At 41.3% G+C, this 23,754-nt stretch overlaps 1 protein-coding gene across 1 annotated transcript in view; it reads left to right on the top strand.

Annotated features, from left to right (window-relative positions):
• The window catches only part of SLC6A11 (solute carrier family 6 member 11), a 174,580-nt gene that overhangs the window by 49,736 nt on the left and 101,090 nt on the right, over window positions 1-23,754 (top strand). The window contains exon 5 of the mRNA XM_043963677.1: window positions 6,927-7,059. Within this exon, the coding sequence (XP_043819612.1) occupies window positions 6,927-7,059 (133 nt within the window). The remainder of the gene's footprint in view (window positions 1-6,926; window positions 7,060-23,754) is intronic.

Here is a 23,754-nt window from a genome sequence, read left to right as displayed (position 1 = left end):
AATAAACCCTCTTTTGCTTAATACAATCCATGGTCCTGACCACATAAGTCTTCAGAAAGAGAGAATAAATGGGCTTAATAATTGATCAGAACTAACCCATGAAACAACTAAAGGCTTAATTTAAGTATTTAATCCCCTTATCTTCTTTAAATCACATCAACAGACATGGTGATATTGTTACAGGTCAGTAAATGCAGATTGATAAGTCAATTGAAACAGTATGACTAAATTTTTTTAAATGATGCCTTCTTTTTGCATCACCCTAATTTCTCAATATATCCCTTCCAGACCTTTTATAGTGAAGAATTAAAAAGAGATAAGGGTTTGGGGCAGGAGGAAGCAGGTCCCCAAAATTCACTAATACACCAATCAGTCTGACACTGTGTGTTCCACCTCCATTGGTCTCCAACTCTACAAAGAAGGGAGACGGGTGGATGTTTATCTCTCCTTAGGCTATGCTCAGTTATGATATTTACTCACCATTTATTCACCACTTACTCACCATTCAATTTCAATTGTTCTTGTCTTTCCCCTTTTTTGTTTTGTATATTTCATTGTTTGTTTCATGTATATTACATTGTATATTATATATTATATATTTCATATACATATTTAATTGTATATATTATTTTCTTAGTTCTTGCTTCACTTTCTACTAGATACCACATCTTCCCAATGCCTTTCTGCATTAATAGTCATAGTTCCTTATAGTGTAGTAATTCTCTGCTGCATTAATGTACCATAATTTGTTTGCCCATTCCCCAGTTGAAGGGCTCCTTCCTTTTTGTTTTTGCTTCTTTGCTACTTACCTAAAAATGCTGTTATAAATATTTGGGTGTATATCGAACTGTTCTATCAACTTCCTTGGAATATACAATAGTATTATTTTCAAAGCAAGAACCTAAAACTGTTTTAACAAAGAACCATTCTCAGATGTACTGAGATAGAGTCATGATTCTAATTCAGCAAAGTCTTGCCTAATAGATCATTTTTAATTATTCAAGGGACAGAATCATGTTGATAGACACATCTCACTATGTCAAAACAACACCAAACCTCATCTAGAAGCAAAAGTATATTCTTTGAAGGAATCAAAACCAAGGAACATTGAAGAAAACCTAAAAATGACTATTTACTTGGTAAATATTCCCTTGAGCAAAAATGGATGTGTATATAAGAATTCTGAAGTGTATGTTAGAAAGCCTGAGTTTTAATTCTAAACTCAGCCACAGATTGAATTGTGACATTGAACAAGTCACTTTGCCCCTCTAGGTCTTGGTTTCTTCACCAGTATAAAGAGGGGGTTGGACCAAATGATCTCGAAGGTCATTCCAACTCTAACATCCTATGTTCTAACATGTTATTTCCTATGTTTCCATCTATTTCTGACATTGCAGATTCTAAGGTCCTTCCCACTTGTCTCTGATCTAGGGTCTGTCCTAGTTCTGATATTTTATATTCTAAAAGTGCACTTAGTTTTGCCTTCATATCATTCCACAATCTGACAGAACTGTTCCTTCATCAACTGTTCAGAAGGTAGTAAGCACATCCCCAGATTTGCTCCCAGAACTAGATTTCTTTAATATAGTTTGTTCATTTCTTTCTTTCTTTCTTTCTTTCTTTCTTTCTTTCTTTCTTTCTTTCTTTCTTTCTTTCTTTCTTTCTTTCTTTCTTTCTTTCTTTCTTTCTTTCTTTCTTTCTTTCTTTCTTTCTTTCTTTGGGGATGAGGAAATTGGGGTTAAGTGACTTGCCCAGGGCCATACAGCTAGTAAGTGTCAAGCGTCTAAGGCCGGATTTGAACTCAGGTACTCCTGATTCCAGGGCCAATGCTCTATCCACTGTGCCACCTAGCTGTAGCTGCCCCTTTAATATAGTTTATTGACAAGACTCTTAATGCTATAATGAATTCAGACCAGATTTAATGAAAAGACTAAGAAAAACAGTGATTATCTACATTCCACCAGGATTTAGAATCCTTCTCCTCCAAAGAAACTTGCTTTCAGCTGTGGCACCTCATTCATTATCAAGGATCACAAACTGTTACACCCATTTTATAGATGGCAGATCAGATGAAAGGAGCAATTTATTCAAAGGTACACAGTAAGGAGGTGGCAAAAGGAGAAATAGAGTCCAGTTCTGATAGAACTTCTGAATTTTAGAACCAGATTGGACTTTAGAGATTACCTAGTCCAGGATTTTTGTGTCATGGACGTAAGTGAAGCCTATGGAACCTGTCTCAGAATAACATTTTAAAAACAAATAAATAATGGCTAGCATTATTACATTATTACAGTACTTTAAAGCTTGCAAAGAGTTTTACATATGCTGTCTCACTTGGCACTGAAAATGCAAAGGTTTACAAAAGAAAACAATCATATTGAAATAATTTTCAATGACATTGAAAAAAATTATCGAAATACTTTTTTTTTAGAGTTCACAGACAGACCTCCTGATAAGAATACCAAATCTTATCCAACCCCCTCTTTTTTAGAGAATACAACTGAGGCTCAGAAATGGGAAGTAACTGCCCTAAGACCACATAGCTTGTTAGTAGTAGCAGAGCATTGTAACAGGCAACTCGGTGGCACAGTGAATAGAGTGCTGGACCTGGAGTCAGGAAGACATCTTCCTGAGTTAATATTTGGCCTCAGATACTTCCTTGCTGTGTGACCCTGAGCAAGTCACTTAACCCTGTTTGCCTCAGTTTCCTCATCTGTAAAATGAGCTGGAGAAGGAAATGGCAAAACACTCCAGTATCTTTGTCAAGAAAACCTCAAATTGGGTCACAAAGAGTTTAAAAGTGAAATGACTGAACAATTATCATGTGATTAGAACCCTGCTCTCCGAAATCTTCCCCTACTACTAAAATAGTCTATCTCTGACAGCTTGTGGGGAGATTAGTTAATCTCAAACTTATTCATCTGACCTGGATGAAAAGTCCCCAGAAACATTTGGTCCCTTATTGCCTAAGAAATTGTGCTTTGTGAACCCATCTAGGGCCATTGTGAGATTTGCCCAGATAGACCCCATCTGGTCTCTGCCATCTCTGAGCCAAGGAGTGTTGTAGCAGTGCTACTGTGGGGCATTCTTTTACAGGATGCCATTGGCAGCCAGCTCTCCTTGCTATTCAGGAGTCTGCTCTGGCCTGGTACATTGGGAAGGATTATTAAGGAAGCTTTTTCCCAGTACTATGTTCCCTGAGTCCCTGGGAGTTCAAGGCCACAGCCATGGGGCTCTCAAAGACTACCCTTGTAGCAGCCGAAACAAACCCACTGCCCCCTCCCCTGGCTGTTCTTTTGCTCTTGTTGCTGAGTTCCTAAGTTGAAGTGGAAGTTGCTAACAGAAGAAAATATCTTGAGGATGTTTTCAAATAGTGTCTGATCAAATAAAAGAGTAATTTGTCTTTTTGAGCTTGTAGGAATCTAATTTCCATTTCATTGCTTCATCAGGCAGGGAGGGGAACGAAGGAAGCGGGGACAATTCAATCCAAAATGGGCAGCGTACAAAAGTCGGATGTGAAAAAAAGCCCAAACAACCCAACAACCTCACATCCTGACCCATCTCCCAGAAAAACAGCTCCCCTTTATTTTGGGGGGTCCCCTTTCATAGCTGGTTTTCAGATTTCCATTTCTAAAATGGAAGCAAGAGAAACAACATCATGTGTAACTCTTCTGTTTGACTCGGTTTTCGTTTTGTTTTGTTAACAGATTGAATTCAGAGTTTCCAGCTGTAAAAATAATCTCTATCTGCTGGTATCTCACTATAGAGCTGGAGCATGTTCTGAGCTCCTTTGTTGCTTTCAGTCTGGGAGGTGGCCAGTCAACAAGAGATGATTGATAAAAGGCACGTGGGAAAAGAAGTGAGCTTCATTCACAATGAAAGACTATGCAGGGAAGGGGGGGGATCAGGGAAGCAGGATCCTTCCTTTAGCCTTGCAAGGAGATGCAGTTAACCAGTCAACATGCATTTATTAAGCTACCCGCTGTATGTCAGGCACAATACTAGGTGTGGAGATACAAAGACAAAACTTCCAGATATAGTCCCTGCTCTTGAAAACTGTATAATCTCCCTGGGAGGGACAAATTGTAAATTTAAAGGGGTGTGTGAACAAATATTATATACGCAGACGCAGATAGATAGATAGATAGATAGATAGATAGATAGATAGATAGACAGATCGATAGATATAGATAATAGATTGATGGATCAATCAATCGATAGAAGGATGGAAGGATGAAGGGAGAGATGGATAGATTAGATGGATAGATAGATAGGTAGATAAGTAGATAGGTAGACGGATAGATAGATAGATAGATAGACAGATAGACAGATCGATAGATATAGATGATAGATTGATGGATGGATCCATCAAACGATGGAAGGATGAAGGGAGAGATGAATAGATAGATTAGATAGATGGATGGATAGATAGATAGATAGATAGATAGACAGACAGATTGATAGATATAGATGATAGATTGATGGATCAATCGATCGATGGAAGGATGGAAGGATGAAGGGAGAGATGGATAGATTAGATGGATAGATAGATAGGTAGGTAAGTAGATACGTAGATGTATAGGTAGATAGGTAGATAGATAGATAGATAGATAGACAGATAGACAGATCGATAGATATAGATGATAGATTGATGGATGGATCCATCAAACGATGGAAGGATGGAAGGATGAAGGGAGAGATGAATAGATAGATTAGATAGATGGATGGATGGATGGATAGATAGATAGATAGATAGATAGATAGATAGATAGATAGATAGATAGATAGATAGATAGATAGATGGGTGGATGAGTAGATAGAAAGAAATAGTACATGATAGCTATAAGGTCATTTAGGGGAAAGGCAAAATCAAAATACTGCCTAGGTCTTTACACATTCTAGCTTTTATGAAACTAGGGCCACCTTTTTTCCCCAATAGAACATAAGCTCCTAGCCTAGAGGGCAGGAGTTATTTTGTTTTTATCATCCATCTCCAGAATGCAACACAGTGCCTGGCACATGGGGATAGGGAGAAGGACTGGACTTGGGATTTTATTGATATGAGAAACTCCTGGGTGAGGAAAGTCCTTCTGCCAATGTACATGGATATCTTCTCTGCAACTTCAAACTTAGAGATTTGTTCAGAGTACTGACAAGTTAAGTGACTTGCTCAGGGTCACACAGCTAGTATGTGTCAGGGGAAAAACTTGATCTCAGATGGTCCTGAAGTTCTCTAGCCGTTACACCACCCTTCCTCCAATCTGTTATACAGCAGGAATTTAATAAATGCATATTGATTAAAGAAATGTAATCTAGTAGAAGAGATAGGAAGGACAAATTTAAAACTATCATAAAAAATCATGAAAAAATCAGGCACGACAAGCTATAAGGAAAGGAATTTCAAATGTAATGCTGTGTGATTTGGGGGAAGGAAGAGAACTAACTGGAAGAATCAGGGAAGGCTTCTTGGAGAAGGTTGTATAATAGCTGAGTTTTGAAAGATAAGTAGGATTTTAATGGGAGAAATTGGATCATGGTGTGGTGGGGCTCAGGGAAAGAGCTCATTTCAGACACAGACATAGGAAAGAAAGCAAAAACAAGGAGGAGCAATGGTTTATTTTATTTCCCCAAATAGATTATTTCTGGTACCAAGGACCACATAATAATTAAGATTGTAGTTCTAAAGATCCAGAGGGACCTGAGAGTCCTTGAGGAAACTGAAGAGCAGAAAAATGAATTGGCTTATCCAAATTCACACAGTAAATGAGAGAAACATGATTTGAACCCAGAGCCTCTGCCTTGAGATTCAATGCCAATTCCACTGTGTCTCCAGAGCCCAACAAAATATCATCTGGCTCTAGGTCATCACACTCAAGTAGCAATATCCCTTTAATTTCAATTAAATACATTAAGTTCTTTCTTGTTTTTTTTTTTCTTTCTGTCTAGCTCTTCTTCTCAGTGGGTTCCTGAGCGTAGGTCTCATAGCCAGAAAGATCCAGGAACCTAAGGGCCAGGACTAGAACTGGGGACAGGAATCAAGGGGATGATCTAAGGTTTTTTTATTTGTTTGGGGGGGGATTTTTTTGTTTCGTTTTGGTTTTTTGTGGGGCGATGGGGGTTAAGTGATTTGCCCAGGGTCACACAGCTAGTAAGTGTAAAGTGTCTGAGTTTAGATTTGAACTCAGGTCCTCCTGAATCCAGGGCTGGTGCTTTATCCACTGCACCACCTAGTTGCTCCTAAGGGTTTTTTTAAAACCTCCTGAATATGGCCAAATTTTTTTTTAGGGCTAGGACTGAACTGATGTCTCTGGGCTAGAGCTGGGTTGTGGGGAAGGGGCTGGCAGACCAACATTAATTGGAATCATTAAATAATTAATACAGAATGAGGCCAGGATCTGACTCCCAGGGAGACAGACACAGAGCGAGACGTTCCAGCTAAGCCCGGACTCAGCTTTCTCAAAGAAGGTTCCTCCAGCCCAAGGCTGATTGACATAATTTTGGGGAGGGGCTTGGCACTCTGCATAGGGCTCATGGAGCAAATCTGGAGATTTGTTTCTCAGACAAGCAGCCGTCTGGTGCTATTTCTCTGACACAAGTTGGAGTGTGGTGTGTTTTCCTTAAAAGAAACAAAGACCTCAGGCTCAAGGTTCCGTGGGGGGCAGAGAAGGGAGAGTAAGACGGTGGTCTTTTTTCTTCTTGGTCATGTGACAAGAGTCACCTTTCGTCACCGGGTGAGCTAGGCATATAGATATGCTATCATTGTTCAGATTGTTTATATACCCAGTATCTCCTTGCTCCTCAGAGCCTGATCCCCAAGGTAAATATCACCCTGACTCTGTGTCATTCATTGGAGGTGGTGGTTATAGAGAAGCAGGGAGTAGACCAGAGGCTGCCCTTCTATCTCACAGTGCCCCGACTCTCCACAGGCGCAGAGTCCTCGCCATCTCCGATGGGATCGAGCACATCGGTAACCTCCGCTGGGAGCTGGCTCTGTGCCTCCTCGCCGCCTGGACCATTTGCTATTTCTGCATTTGGAAGGGGACCAAATCCACAGGGAAGGTAAGGGTTAGTGCTCCAGGCACCCAACTGTTTGCAGAGGTCAAATTGGAGTCATGTTCTTCCTCCTCATCCCAGCAAGGTCTGTGAGCACCCAGAAAGACCTCCTTGCAGAGGGTCAGGCTGGAGTCTCCCCCAGCCCTGTGGGACATGGGAACCCAGGGCTTAGCAGCCATCTCCGAACCTCACTTTGGTGACCTGCTGTCCTGGATCACAGGGGGATGACAAGAGTAGTTGAATTCGAAGGACTTGGGATCCTATCTTGGTTTTGGCACTTAATATTTGTGTGACCTTAGATAAAGAGTTCTCCTCCTACAACTTGAGTTTATTCATCTGTAAAATGACTTAGAAATAAGGTCTCTTTGCAAAGAAAATGCCAACCTTCATTCATAGGAGGAGTTTCCTCACCTGGGAGTTCCTCTTGTCAATGAAATCCCAAGTGCAATCCTTATCCTAACCTCTATGTGTCCAGTCAGTCAACATTCACTAAGCACTTACTTTCACATACTACTTTCGCTTACTTTCACTAACTCATGCTGGCACTGGACTAAGGACCCAAAGAAAGCTTTAAAAACCAATCCCTGCCCTCAAGGAGCTCACATTCTGATGGGACAATATGTAAATAACTAGGCACATAAGAGATATATTCAGAATAGACGGATGATAACCTCAGAGTGGAAGACATTGGCAGCTGGGGGTCCAGGGAAGGCCTCCTGAAGAGGGTGGGATTTGAGCTGAATTTGGAAGGAAGCCAGGAAAACCAAGAAGGGGAGGTGTAGAGATGGGTCAGCCAGTAAACGAGCATTTATTTTTTTATTTTTATTTTTTTTGTGAGGCAATTGGAGTTAAGTGACTTGCCCAGGGTCACATAGCTAGTAAGTGTTAAGTGTCTGAGATCAGATTTGAACTCAGGTCCTCCTGACTCCAGGGCCGGTGCTTTATCCACTGTACCACCTAGCTGCCCCTTCAATGAGCATTTATTAAGCACTTCCTGTGTTCCAGGCACTGTGCTAAGAACAGGGGATACCAAGAAGGCAAAAGGACCTGCTCTCAAGGACTTTACATGCTAATGAAGGAAACAGCATAAACAAGATATATACAGACTAGATGGGAGGTACTCTCAAAGGGAAGACATTCATTAGCAGACATTGTGGCAGCCCAGTGGCTGAGTGGCTACAACACTAGACCTGGAGTCAGGAAGAATAGAATTTGAATATTATCCTGGCACTTATTAGCTGTATGACCCTGAACAAGTCACTTAACCTTGGTCTGCCTCAGTCTTCTGTCTTTAAAATGGGAATAATAATAGTACCTATCACTCAGGGTTGTTGCAAAGATCAGAGGATAATTGCAAAATGTACAACTTAAAATGCTGCCTTGAAAAAAAAAACACCAAACCTCCAAATAAAAAAATAAAATGCTGCCTTAAAATGTTAGCTCTCTAGTAGTAGGGGGAAGGTTTCCTGCAGAAGATGGAATTTGAGGGGACTCTTGAAGGAAACCAGGAGGAAGCTTCTGGGGGTGGGGGACAGTTAGTTCAAAGGCTGACAAATAGATGAAGTGTCCTGCTTGAGGAATAGTAAGGAGGTCAGTGTGGTTGAATCTAGAATTCATGGTGGGAAGTAAAATATAAGAAGGGTAGACAAGTAGGAAGGAGCCCAGTTATAAGGCTTATGAACACCTTTCAAACCCCATGAGTGTATAATATAAGAAACTAGACTTTCTCCTAACCAACAGGGACATCAGACAGGGGAGAAAATGTGAGCACGTCAGAGATGTTCAGAAGTGAGAGTGGCAGAGGATAAAAATCAATAAATCAATCAAAAAGTATTAATCACCTACTATGTACTTAGTAAATAAACTATAAGGTCCCCCAGGGAAGGGATCTTTCCTTTTTCTTTTCCTTTGTGTGCCCAATACCTGACACAGTGACTACCACATACCAGGCATGAAATAAACTCTCACTAACTGAGCAATTGTTCTGCCCTGATGGATTGATCATCATGTGTCTAACACTGTACTGAGTGCTATGGGAAATACCTGGGTGTATAAGATGGTGCCTCTGCCCTCAGGGAGCTTACAGTTGAGATGGGGAAAGAAAACAAAGATTCACAAAGCAGTCAGAGGACAAATCAAAGAAACAATAAGTCAGTTAAGGAAATGGAAGGGGCTAAGTATTATAACACTCCTACTATGTGCTAGGAACAGTGCTAAGTGCCTTATAATTGTTTTTTTAATTTTTACTTAAATTATTTTAATGAGATAACCAGATTCATAACTAAAAACAGCACTCAAACAATTTGAGTTTTGATTAGTATATGGTAGATGAGGAATAATTTTGGATCTTGAGGACATATGAGAGGGGGCAGGTCCCTGTTAGATAAGGGAGAAGAAATAAATAGGGTCAGTTAAGGAGAATATACCAAAAATGAATTTTTGTCAGTTTTTACATTTTGCTTTAGATACTCCTGATATGTTTAGCTCCTAATATGTCATTGAAAACTTATACCCAATTCTGCTTTTGATATCCTGTTCTATATTGAGTAGTCTTGTATTGAGATATCAGAACTAATTAGGAAGACAGCAAACCTTAGATACCCATATTTCAACTATTGTCCTCCTCAAGGTATTGACTAAATAAGAAGGAGCCTATATTCCTAGTCTTTTTTCACTTGATGGTATTTTATTTTTCCCAATTACTTGTAAAGATAGTTTTCAAAATTCACTTTTGTAAGATTTTGAGTTGCAAATTTTTCTCCTTCCTTCCCTTCCCCTCCCAAAAGAGCAAATGATATGATATAGTTTATATATGTACAATCATGTTAAATATATTTCCACATTCATCATGTTGTAAAAAGAAGAATCAGAAGAAAAGGAAAAAACAGAAGAAAGAAAAAGCAAAAAAAGTTAAACTCCATCAATTCTTCCTCTGGATGTGGATAGCATTTTTTATCATGAGTCTTTTGGAGTTGTCTTGGATCAATGTATTGCTGAGAAGAGCTAAGTCTATCATAGTTGATCATTGTACGATGTTGCTGTTACTGTGTACAATAGTCTCCTGGTTCTGCTCACTTCACTCAGCATTAGTTCATGTAAGTCTTTCCAGGTTTTTCTGATATCCCCCTGCTCATCATTTCTTATACCACGATAGTATTCCATTATATTAGTATACCACAACTTGTTCAGTCATTCCCCAGAAGATAGTGCCTTACAATTATTATCTCATTTAGAGTGCCAAGTTTAAGGGTTATAGGACATAAAGCTGAAAGGTACCTTAGAGATTGCCTTGGCCATATCCTTATATTTAAGGTGGGAAAACAGAAACTCAGACTTGCCCAAGGTCACACAACCTATAGATACCAGAGCTGGAATTCAAACCTAGCCCCTCAGACTCCAAACTTAGTTTGCCTCTCTCTCTACAGCCCTGCCTCAAGGAGTGGACTCTTTGTGGGCTGGAATTTCATGGAGGATGGCCCTTTTGTCAGATAGTATTTTGAAGGGATTCTGATTGAAATTTGATTTAGCTTAGGTAGCTTCTGAGGTTCTTCTTTCCCCCTGATATTCTGTGACTCTAGGCCTTGAGGTGGACCTTGAGTGGACATAATGTGCAGGGCCAGTGGCCTGCCTGTAAGTTCTGAGGTAGGAAGGAAAAGGGACTATCTGAAGGAGAATTACATGACAAATATGGTCAGAGTAGAGGGAAGGATGGTTGGATAGATGGTGTGGAGACAGGTTGCCCTTAGAAGCCAGAGAAAGAATTTTAGACTGAATGCAGCAGGAATGAGAAGTGGGGGCAGCTAGATGGTGCAGTGGATACAGCACCGACCCTGGAGTCAGGAGTAACTGAGTTCAAACCCGGCCTCAGACACTTAACACTTACTAGCTGTGTGACCCTGGGCAAGTTACTTAACTCCAATTGCCTCACTAAAAAAAAAAAAAAAAAAAAAAGGAATGAGAAGTGATTGAAAGAGGAGGGGTGACAGAACATTGTTACCAATGCTATGGCACACTTCTCAGGAAATAGTAACAGAGTAAGCTCAGATAATGTAATCTTTGCTCTCAGGAAGTTTACACTCTACTGGGGGAAAGCAACATGTGAAAAAAAAAAGACTTATGGGACTGGTAGGATGGGCAGTGGGGCATGTCACTATTTTCAAGTATTTGAAGATCTATCACATGGAACAAGGAACTTGATTGTTCTTGTTTCCTAAGAGTAGAGTTAGGAGCATGGCTGGAAGTTGCAATGATATACATACATTCTTCCTGGAACAAAAGAACCAAACACAACCAAACAAAAAACAAAACAAAACTTCCAAGCAACTCTGGCTGTCCCAAAGTAGAATGGGCTGTCTGGGGGAGTAATAGCAGCAGCAGTAGTGGTAGTGATGGTGGTGGTGGTGGTGGTGGTGGTAGTGAGTCATTTAACATGTTCAGCTCAAAGAAAGGGAAGGAAGGAAAAACAAATTCTGTCCTCAATTGAGTAGCTCCCTCCTCAAACCACTTTATATTTATTATGTGTGGCAGCTCCCTGGTGTAACAGATAGATTCCAGGACTTGAAGAAAAGACCTAAGCTCAAACCCTGCCTTCAGCCCTTTCCTAGTTGTGTGACCCTGGGCAAGTCACTTTATGTCTTTCAGCCTCAGTTTTCTCATCTGTAAAATTAAAAAAAAATAACAACACACACTTCACAGGTTTTTGTGAGAACCAAATGAGATAATCTATGTAAAGTGCTTTGCAAACCTTAAGGTTGTTTATAAATTTTAGTTATTGGGGGACTGACTATTCCTTCTTGAATCAGATACAACCCCCTCTGTTTGGTCTCTGACCTGGCCCCTTTCTCTGTCTCTCCTTATCCTTGTCCCTTCCTCAAATTCCATCAAACACACTGGCTGGCTTTCTGATCGTCACACCCAACTTTTCATATCCAGTCTCTAAGCCTTTGCAATGACTGTCCCCCATCCCTGGCATATTCCTGACCCTTCACCTCTAACTCTTAGCTTCACAGGCTTCCTTCAAGATTCATCTGTGATCCTGCCTTCTGCAGGAAGCCTTTCTTGAACCCCCCATAGGGGCAGCTATGTGGCACAGTGGATAAAGCACTGGCCCTGGATTCAGGAGGATCTGAGTTCAAATCCAGCCTCAGACACATGACACTTACTAGTCATGTGAACCTGGGCAAGTCACTTAACCCTTGTTGCCCCACAAAAAAACCAAAACCAAACAAAACAAAAAAAAGTCCCATATTGGAAGTCAGCAAAACTGGGCTCTAGTCCAGTCTTTGAAATTAATTAGCTGTGGGACCTTAGACAAGTCCCTTCCCTTAGCCTCAGTTTTTCCTCATTCATGAATTAAAGGTATTTGGTCTAGGTCAATTAGTCAATGAGCATGTAAAAGCTTACTATGTGCCAGGCATTGTGCTAAGTTCTTGTGATACAAATATAGGCAAAACTAGTCCATACCTTCAAAGAGCTCATATTCTAATGAGGGAGAGAACATGGAACTAACCAGGTACATTCAAGATATATCTATATATATTTCTATCTATACCTCTACATATATATATATATATATATATAATCTATTTTCAAGATATATCTATATCTAGAGATGTATAACTCGAGACAGATATTGATATATAGCTTAAATGGAAGGAAATCTCTGAGGAATCATGTCGCACATCTCTGAGGTCCATATTTCTTGAAGTTTTGGTCCAGCCTTTATAATAATACTAACTCCCCTTCTATAGCATTTAAGGTATACAGGGCCCTTTCTAGTCAGCAATCCTTGCTTGGGATGGGTTTGGGGGGTTAGCACAAGTGTCATTGCCCCATTTTGCAGTAAAGGAAACTGAGGTTCTAAAAGGGGACTTTGACTTACTAGACTTTCTGGTTCTATCCAATAGAACTGTCTCTGTATAACAGAAAGTCTCTTCCTTGGGGGAAATGGCCTAAGTGATGTCCAGATGGGCACCCGTCAGAAATCAGTGACCACATTGCCAGGGAAACTGAAGGACTGTTCAGAGAGTCACAATCCTGAATTGTGCTCCCCAACACCCCCTTCTTCAGCTGGTTCCTTTTCTTTTCTTTCTTCCTTTCCTGGTTCCTTCCTCCTTGTCCTCCTGTCCTTCCCTCTTCATTCAATCTGAGTAATTTACAGATTTCTCCCACCTCTCCCCCTTCCCCATTTCCTGGTTTCTAGAAGAGGATGCTCTTCAGATAATAGCATCACCCTCTCTCCCCCATGCCTCTTTAAAGGAAGCTATGGGATAAGTTCTGTACTTCACCCCCTTTTCCAATGCTCTGTATCCATTCTTTTTAGAGCTCTGGGATGTCAGAACCCTAACCTGTTACAAACAAAGCTGAATAGATGGAATTTCCTTGCTTAATTAGCCAGCAATTCCCATGATCTAAAGGGCCTCAGACATGATTCATGGGGCCTTCCTGACTAGATTCCCTCAAGCTGGAGATGGAGGCTCCCACCTGAGAGAGTGATGAGGACTTTTTCTGGCTAAACCTGGGGTTCTTAACCTTTTTTGTATCTTGGACTCCTTTGATAGACTGGTGAAGGCTACAAACCCCTATTCAGAATAACGTTTTTAAATGATTGGGAAAAATAGTAGATTTCACCTAGAGATTCATAAAAATAAAGATGGAATTTTCCCCAACCAAATTCATAAACAGCCCCACCCCCTCAAAAAAATCTATCCACAAACCCAGATTAAGAATCCTTGGGTAAAAGGGAATGGCGGGGGGAAGGTAGAATTGGGGAGGGGGAACGCCCCCCCAGACCTGTCCCTTCCCCTAGTTGCTACATTCATGTGTGCCCAGCATGGGGAAGAAGACTATCAAACTGTTCCTTGTATTCTATCCTGAAACATCAAGTTCAGAAAAAGCCAGTCCATACCTTTGGCCTCTTGCTCAATGACTCCCTTCTCCCTCCCTTCCTTTTGGGGCGGGCCCCAGCTTGCGGCCAGTGGAGACTCTGTCAGGAGTCCCCCACGGAAAATTTATTCTTCAATAGCCGCCCATAAAGCCCCTAATGGATTCAATGAGGCATAAAGAGGGAGTAAAGGGGCAGCCGCAAAGAGAAAGGGAGAGATGTGTGAAAAGGAGGAGAAAGGGACCCAGGAAAAGGAACTAAACAGCAATGCTTCTCGCTCCTCAAGTGTCTTTTGTTGTAGCTTGAAGTAAGAGGAAAGAATGGTCCTTCATGGGGAGACTTTAGCTTCGGTCCAAGATTGATCTCTGCATTCAAAGGAGGAAAGTAGAACGCTCATGAGATGCATGCAGAGTCTCTGCTCCCCAGCCTCCTCTGTGTGAGGCTGCAGAGTGCGGGGAAGGGAAAGCTCTCCCCCCTTCCTGGGCCGGCCGAGCATTCCAGGCCATCTCTAAGCTGGTGGCTGAGGGGGTCTTTGTGCTGCTGTGGGGGAGGACTTTTCATAGAATTGTGGTTGGGGGGGGGGAGGATAGCGGTAAATTGTAACATTAAATCAAAAGAATTTAGTGTCTAATTCAGTCCTTTCTTTGGCCTTGAATGACAGAGGTTCACCTTTAGCAGGAACCCTGGCAGCGTCTGGTGAGTTAGGAAGAAGGGGAAGCTTCATGCCTCAGTAATACCGGCTTTAGAAAAGTACAATGCCACCCTGAAGTCAGAGCGACTGGCAAGGAGGAGTGGAAGGAGGAGGGATTGCCTTCTGAAAAGTCCTGTAAGGAGATTTGGCTCAGGCCGGGGGAGTGGAGATGTGGCCCAGTGGGAGCCTGGTATGTCCCTGAGAGGGCGAGGACTTCTCAACAGAGAATGGTTGAGCTGCAAGAGAACTTAGAGACCACCACCTTCTGTCACTTTACAGAAAAGGAAACTGAGGCACTGAGCCTCAAGTGGTGAAGAGACTTACTCGGGGTCACACAGTTAACTAATTGAGCAACCAGGACAAGAAGCCAAGTCATCAGAAACCTAGTGATGTTTCAATTTTGCATGTTTCTTTTCAAACTGTACTAGGGGTATAGATGCATACATGTAAAGAGGGAGGGAGGGAAGGAGGTCCAGAGAGAGAGGGAGAGACAAAGACAGACAGACAGAGACAGAGAAAGACAGAGACACAGAAAGAGACAGAGACACAGAAAAAGAGCAGAAAGGAGGGAAAGACAGAAACAGAGGCAGAGATACCCAGAGAGAGACAGAGACAATAAGATAGAGACAGAGAGAGATGGGGGGGGGGTTAGGGAGAGAAGGACAGAAACAGAGGCAGAGCTATCCAGAGAGAGAGAGAGAGAGAGAGAGAGAGAGAGAGAGAGAGAGAGAGAGAGAGAGAGGACAGAAAGAGACAGAGAGAGAGAGAGAGAGAGAGAGAGAGAGAGAGAGAGAGAGGAGAGAAAGAGGCAGAGACACCAAGAGGGAGACAGAGAAAGACAGAGACAGACAGAGACAGACAGAGAGACAAAAACAGTTACAGAGAGATGGAGACACAGAGACAAAGACAAATACAGAACTTACATTCTACTGGGGGAGGGCACATTTCACAGATAAGTAAATAAATACAACATTTCCCAGAATGCACAGAGATTGGTGTGGGGAGTGTACTAACAATTGTGTGGAAATAAAGAAAAGCCTCCTGAATGAGGAAGCCCTTAAAGTAAGGCATGAAGGGATCTAGAGATTCCCAAAGGCAAAGGTGGAAGAGAGCACTCAGGGCATGGGGAGCAGGCAGAGGAGGGGGATGAAAGGCTAGGTATGGGGCACAGTACATGGTTCTGGTTGGGCTAAGGCAGACAGTATGCATGGGGAGGGAGTAATGTTCAAAGATGGGCTGGCATCCAATTGTGACGATCTTTAAATGCAAAACATAGGAGTTTGTATTTGAACCTTAAGGCAATGGGGAGGTACCAAGGCCACTTGAATTGAGGAACGACATGGTCAGACCTGTGCTTTAGAAAGACCAACTAAGCAGCTGTGTGGAGGGTGAATTGCAGAAGAGACAGGATGCAGAAAGGTCAATTATGGGACTATTGCAGTATTCCAGTTGTGGAGTGATAGGGGCTTGGAGTCTGCTGGTTGTAGTGGGAAGAATATAAGAGATGGCGAGGCAGTGGAATTGATGAGATGTGGCAAATGACTGAATGTGGAAGGTGAATATGAGTGAAGAGCTAAGAATGTCTCTTAGGTTGTAAACCTCATGGACTGGCAAGGTGGTGGTGCCCTCAACAGAGATAGGGAATTTGGGAGAAGGTATGAGTTTAGGGAGAAATTAGTTCAATTTCAGACATGTAGGGTTTGAGTTGCCTATGGAAATTCCAGTGGAAAGTCAAGTAGACAGTTGGTGGCTAAAGATAACAGCTCAGAAGAGAGATGAGGGCTGGTTGTATAGATGTAGGAGTTCTCTGCAGAGAGCTCATCCAATCATAGTTCCAGAGCTAGAAGGAACCCTGGAGATCACGTAGGGTTTCTTAATCTGTGCTGTGTAGCACAGATTCCTTTGGCAGCTTCATGAAAATTGGGGGCCCTGTATTTGAATCATGTTTTTAAGTGCACAACGTAAAATGCATTAGATTACGAAGAAAACCAATTATATGAAAATTATGTGAAAATATTTTTAATTAGTTTATGAATTCTAAATTAAGAACCCCCAGTAATCCAACATTCTCATTTTACATATGGGGAAACTGAGTTTCAAAGAGGTTGTGTCATGAACAAGGTAATACAGGTTATAAAGGTCAGAAGTAGAATTTGAACCCCAAACCTTTATTTTTCATTATACCATGCTTCGTTTGAATTGTAATATTACTTATTAGGTATTTGTTTCATTGGGGTAAAATAAAAGAATTCTAATCTAGGATGTAGACCCTGCCTTCAGAAAGCTTACAATCATCCTGGTGTGTGTATATATTTATGTGTATGTGTATATATGTATGTATGTATACACACACATACATGTATATATACTATAATGTAATCCAAGGAACAAATTTGGCCTTAGATTAAGGTTGAATTTAGAAAAGCATCTTGTCCAGAGTAAGTAAGGCAACAATCCCCCTATATTTTCTCTGTCTAATCACATCTGGAATATTATTTTCATTTTGGGTTGCACGTTTCAAGGAGGAGGAAGGGAATAAGAGAATAAAAATTTTCTAAGCACCTGCTGTACCTAACACTTTGTTAATCACTTTAAAAATATCTCATTGAAGGACAGTAACACACTAGGGGGCACTCCCATCCCCCACAAAAGGCAAATAAGATAGTGAAGGGGGGCAGGTAGGTGGAGCTGTGGATAGAGCACCAGTCTTGGAGTCCGGAGGACCTGAGTTCAAATCCAGACTCAGACAACACTTACTGGCTGTGTGACCCTGGGCAAGTCAATTAATCCCAATTGCCTCACCAAAACCAAAGCCAAAACCAAACAAAACAAAACACAAGATAGTGAAGGGACTTGGAAACATGCTATATAAACTGAACTCATCATCTTCCCCCTAAGCCCATGAATTCTCTGAACTTCCTTTTTCTTTGGTCAGTGACTCAACCATCCTCCCCGTCACCCAAGTTTAGAACTCTGAAGTCATCTCTGACTCTTCCCTCTCCCTCAATTGCCAAATCCAATCAGGTGTCTAGTCTAATCATTTATAACTCTTACATCTGTCCCCTGTCTCTACTACACACCTGCCATCCTAATACAGACCCTCAGCACCTCTTACATGGATGATTGGAATAGGCTTCTAATTAGTCCACCTGCCTCCAGGCTTCTCCTTTTCTCATCTATCTTCCAATGTCACAGACACTTAGAGTGGGAAGGGACCTCAGAAGTGATCAGGTCAAACTGATGCTTGTGCAAGAACTCCCTCTACTACATATCCTCAGGTAGTCAGTCTTCTAACTTTTGCCTGAAGATCTCTAGTAAGGAAGAACAAACTACATCCCAAGGCACCCTATACCACTTTTAGATAATTCTGATTTCTCCATTCAATTCAACAATGTGCAAGGCTTTGAGCTAGTCACTGGAAATAACAATATTGATAATGTAATGACAGCTAGCATTTCTGTAACACTTAAAGGTTCACGGAGTGCTTTAAATATTATTTCATTTGTTCCTCACAACAACCTTGGCGGTAGAGGCAATTATCATCCTCATTTTACAGGTGAGGAAACTGAGGCAAACAGAGGTTAAATGATTTGCCCAGCATCACATGGCTAGTAAGTATCTGAGGCAGTATTTGAACTCAGTTCTTCTCCACTCCAAATGTGATGCTCTTTCCACTGGACCCCCTAGCTGCCATACAATATGAGAAATAGCCTTTGATCTCAAGCAGTCTTCCTTCCACTATAGGAGAGACAACACCCACAAACTTAAGCAAATTTAAGATAATTTGTGGCTGGAAAGAACACTAATAACTATGGGGAAGTGTGTGTTCTTAGGCACTTAGTATAATGAAGTGTGATCATACCTGGAAGCCAGAGAATGAATAGGATTCATTTCAGTTCAATTCACTTCTGTCCACTTAGTCTCCTTCCACTCCCTCCCTTTCCAATGCACTTTCAACTAAAATAATCTTCCTAAAGCTCAAATTTTACCATGCTACTCCCCTGCTTACAAACTTTCAATGACTCCCTTTTATCTCTAGGATGCAAATGCAAATACAAACTCTTCAGCCTGGTAATTCCAAGTCCCTCATAGTCTGACTTCATTCTACCTCTCCACACTTAGCTCTCCTTTCCTGACTTCCAGTTCTTCTCCATCCCTTTATAGAAGCTGTGCCAATGCCTAGAATACACTCCCTCTGGATCTCTGCTTCTGAATGCTTGTCTTTCTTCTAGGCTTTGCTCCACCCTGAGTTTTTGGCTTTGTTTAGTGTTTTGCATTGCTCAGATTATCCCTCCTCACTTCTCCTCACTCCATCACTCAGAATACCCTCCTCACTTCTCCCCATCTACTCCATCCCACCAGTCCATCAAGTCTCAGGGAGATTCCCACTGTCACCATGAAGCTTGTCATGACTATTTCAGTCCATTCTGATTCTTCTCTGAAGTCTTACATTTATTGTTTTCCCTATACTATCCAATACCCAGCTCTTCTCTCATTACTTCATGCATCAATCTTGTCTTACCAAATAGACTAGAAATTATTTAAAAAATAGAGTTCCTAGAGCTGACACTTCTGAATTTCCAGGGTTCCTAGGATGATGATAAGAAGATAAATAATACAGAGCTTTACGTTTTTCAAAGCACTTTCCTTAAAATAGCCCCATCAGGTCAGTACTGTATGTATCATTGTTACCATTTCTACAAATGAGGAAATTGAAGCTTAGAGTGTTGAGGTGACTTAGCCATGCCCACAGAGCTAATAAATACCAGAGAGAAAACCTGAAGCCAGGTATTTTGACTTCTAAGTCCAGCGCTATCTACTTCATAGTATAGACTTTATGCTATAGACAGTAAAAGTTTGGGGGCCATTCATTTTCTCCCACATGTTGTTTGTACTGTTCTAGATATTTGCTTCATTGGACAGCTCCACCCTTCATTCTGACTTCCTTGTACATCCTCCTACATCCATCTGGCCTGTAGTGAGTAAGGATCCCTTTTAGAGTACTGTGGAAATATTAAACCAGCAAAAAATTCATTCTATATCCTAATTATAATTGAAAGTCACATACTGAACCTTCCTGAGTTCCATGACTCTGTGTGTGTGTGTGTGTGTATGTACTTGTCTGCCTCATGCAAAAAGCAAGGATTAGGCAATCAGATTGATAAAAATCAAGAGAAAGACCTTCTCAAGTCTCTGGCAGGATGCTATGGAAAAGTGCTTTGCACACAGTTGGTGCTTAATAAATGTTTATTGAATGAACAAAAGGAAGAGGTGGGCTTCCAAACCTGGCTCTGGAGCTTACTTAGCTTTGTGATCCTGGACAAGTTATCTGATCTCTCTGAACCTCAGTTTCCTTACTTATAAAATAAGAATAAAAATATTTGAACTACGTGCCTAATAGTGGTGTTCTCAGGAAAGTACTTTATAAACCTTAAATTTCTATTGAAGCAGGAATTTGTATTTTCCAATTTATGGTGCCTTCTATCAGCCACTGCCATCACCACCTCTTAATTAAAAGTGGTAGAAGATTTTTCAGCTCAAGAAAATCTGTTTGCTGACCTGAATTTAGAAGGAGGGAAATAGAAATTCTCCCAGAGTCTGAAGCTCAGTCTAAATATCTCAGAACTCTGATCTTTTTGAAGTCAATTGCTGAACTGTTGATAAGATCTGAAATGATTAATTCAATCAGGCCTCAAGGCCATGAGAATAACCAACCTGCAAATGGGTCTTATTGAAAGTTCACTGATCCCTAGACTACTGGACTAGATGGATCAAGGGTCTGAGGCTTCCATAAAAATAATAACTGACTTTTCAGTATTTAAAGTTTTCAAAGAACTTTCTTCACAAAAGTCTAGTGAGCTAGGTAGTAGTATGGGCACTAGTATTCTCATTTTGTGCCTGTCATGGGCCACAGAAACACTCCATGCATACCCAGAAACATCAGTCTGTGGATATCTTCTGGCTGTGCCTATGCCTGAGCACATGATCATATGACAGAGCCGAGTACATTAACCTGCTCTGGAAGTTTCCATCTTTGCCACAGAATCTATGGGGCAACTGTTCTTTACAAGCAGTTGAGGTCCACTGTCCTGACTCATGCCAGGAGGACACAAGGCAAAGAAACAATCAATATTTACTACAAATTATTATTAGCATCCCCATCTTACAGAAGAGGATGATAAGGGGAAGGGAGGTCAAGAAAGTTGCCCATGATCCAATAGTCAGTAAGCATGGGAGGCAGGATTTGAATGCTGATTTCTCCTGACTTCACAAACTGCCTGCTTTCCTCCCTGCTGCAGCACCAAGCAGGCAATAAGGTTGGAGGAGTTAGTTTCTTATAGCAAAATGGGTCAGGAGAGGATTTCAGAAGGACTTAGAAGTTAAACTAAAATGGTTTGGATGTAAAGAGTTGAAGAGGAAGGATCAGGGCTTTCCTATGGGAAGCTCACCAATTTGGAAAGGGGAGGACACAGCAAAATGCCTCACCACTGCTGGCTCAGACATGTCCTTCCTTGCAACACATAGTGGGTGCTGAACAAACACTTGCCAATTGAGTCTTCTCTAAGATGTCTTTTGGGCCAGGGACTTTGTCCTCCTCCCCTGAGTCTTGGAAGGTGAAGAAAAGCACTTATGCTTTGTCCCTCTTCTTGTTATGTCCGTGATTACAACATTACCTTCTGTGCAGTCTACATTGTTGGGTATTTGGGTTTTCTTTCAAAGTTTGTTTTGTTTTGGTTAGAGTTGGAGATCTGGTCCACATAGGAAACATTTAGCAAGGAAATGTCCATTGCCAGTGTAGATCTATAACACTTCTGGAGGTTATGGTATTAGTTGTCTAAACCACTGAGAAATTCAATGATGGACCCATGGTGACAGGAGTATGTGTTGGAGGCAGGATTTGAGTCAGAGTCTTCATGACCCCAAAAGTAGCTGTCGAGCCATTCTATCGTTTGAATTCTATGTGAAAGAATAAGCCAAGAAATAAGACTACATGCCTAAAATGAGTAATTTTGCCAAAGTCTGAAAAATATATCAGGATCTGGCTGAACAAGGGATTAAGGGAGCCTGGGTGTGGTTTGATTGTGAAAATGGTGAGGAAAGAGAAACAGAATAGACAGAGGAAGGGGCAAAGTAGAGAAGAAGTGAGAAAGGAACAGCGAGAAAGAGGAGAGAAAAGGAGACTGGAAAGAGAAAAAAGGAGAAAAGTCCAAGATAGGAAGGGAATGAGGAGAGGAAAAATGGGGGAGAGGGAAAAGAGGGAGAGGGAGATAAGAGGAAGAGATGAGAAGAGAAGATAGAGGAAGTCAGTGGAGAGAGACAGAGAGTCAGGAGAGAGTGAGTAAGGAGTGAGGGGGGAGAGAAAGAGACAGACAGAGATAGAGAGACAGAGAAAGACAGACAGAGCCAGAGAAAGAGTTTTTAGAAGCTAGATAGATGCCAGTTGGAAAAGGTACCTTTCTTTCAGTCATTACAGTTATGTCTGACTTAGAGTAGATCCAACTTTGATAGCTTAGAGACCCACAAGAACTAGGCTTGGAAGGTCAATCTGTCTGACTACAGGAAAGAATCAGAAAACATACTGAAACTTGCTTCCTCCATAACCCAGAGAGTTTAGGTCAAACTGACATGAGCCAAGGTTAGAAGCAAGGTGAAATTAAGAGGATTATTCTGCATTCTCAGACTGAAAATGATTTGGATTCCATCTGTATACTTGACTGTTTGAAGGATTCAATAGGGGCACAAGTTGTGAAGGCAAACATGCTATAGAGCAAAGTGGGGACTGTAGACATGTTCTGTCTCCTTATTTACCAATTCTTGTTGAAGTCACTAGCATCTTTCCAATACTTGTCTTGGAACTTCAGAATCATGTTTGACCATTCCTCTTTCCTCCACCCCAGAATCTAATAGCTTCATCTCCAATCTGAATGAAATAGCTGCCTCATGAAGTAGCTTCTTTCTATGTCCACAGAATGACCTAATTTTGGGGGGGGGGGGAACAATGGTCTGGGCTTGAGTGACTGGGTAGAGGCAACTAGCATTGAAGGAAGAGAAATTTTATCAGCCAAACTGGACAAATCTGGGTTCTATACCTATTCTGTGTACCTGCAACTGAGTATTTGTATAACCATGCAAGGAGTAGCCCCTCCTCCTTTCTCTCCTTCCAAAAGCCCTTTCCTTAGATCACACCAACCAGAAGACATTTCCTTGGCCAAGAGATGACCCAAAACTCAAAATCCCAGTATTCTGTGAGGGTCCAGGACCTTTCTCCTGACTGCAGAGGAGCAGAGTGATGTCTCTCTCCTCTCCATTTCTATCCCATACTTCAAGAAGGCTGTTATAGCTAGATACGGTGTTTGTTATTCTTAAATTTCACACTGTTAATACAGAAGGGGTTATTTAGAGAAGGATGTTGGGGAGAGCATTTGAAGGGTTAGGACCACAAGAAGAGGCCTTCAAGTATCTTTTTGGTGATAAGTGATGTCTGAGCAGGAGTCCTCAAGAAATGCCCTTGAGATTGAAGCCTGGTCAGGTGTTCCATCTCCTTAACCGGTGGCATCAGAGCGAACATGCCATCCTACAGATAGTTCTCATTTTGTTTTTTGGCAGAAACACATTTGTTCACTCAGATTACTTTATAAAAGAGGAAGAAAAATCCAATTCATACTTTTTCTTGGGTTTCTGGGTGAACATTTTTCCTTTAATCCTTGGGGCAGGGTCTGAGAGAGAGAATAAAGGGCATCCATGGAGTATAAGCTAAATCTAGGCAGTATCTTGCTAGAGTAGAAAACTCCCTGGCCCTGAAATAGGAGGACCTGGACTCAAATGCCACCAGTGAAACCTACTTACTTCTGTGACCTTGGGAAAATTGATTAATCTCCCTGGGACTCCATTTTCTCATCTATTAAATGTGATGTGTTCGGCTAGATGGACTTTTAGGTTCCCTTTATATTTCATTCCATAATCCTATGAATCTATGGTCCCTTGACCCTTTTTGCTTTCCCTTGCTCAAAATATTAGCTCTCAGACTTAAAAATCTACCTTGAATATTTCCATTTTGATGGGTTTGCTCAAAGGAGATTAAACAATCTGCAATGGCTCCTTTATTTACCATCATTTTGTAGTAAGA

The sequence above is a fragment of the Dromiciops gliroides genome, chromosome 1, assembly GCF_019393635.1.
Source record: "Dromiciops gliroides isolate mDroGli1 chromosome 1, mDroGli1.pri, whole genome shotgun sequence".
NCBI classification, from domain to species: domain Eukaryota; kingdom Metazoa; phylum Chordata; class Mammalia; order Microbiotheria; family Microbiotheriidae; genus Dromiciops; species Dromiciops gliroides.
The sequence above is the reverse complement of the archived record's forward strand: the minus strand, read 5'-3'. Positions and strand labels throughout refer to the sequence as shown.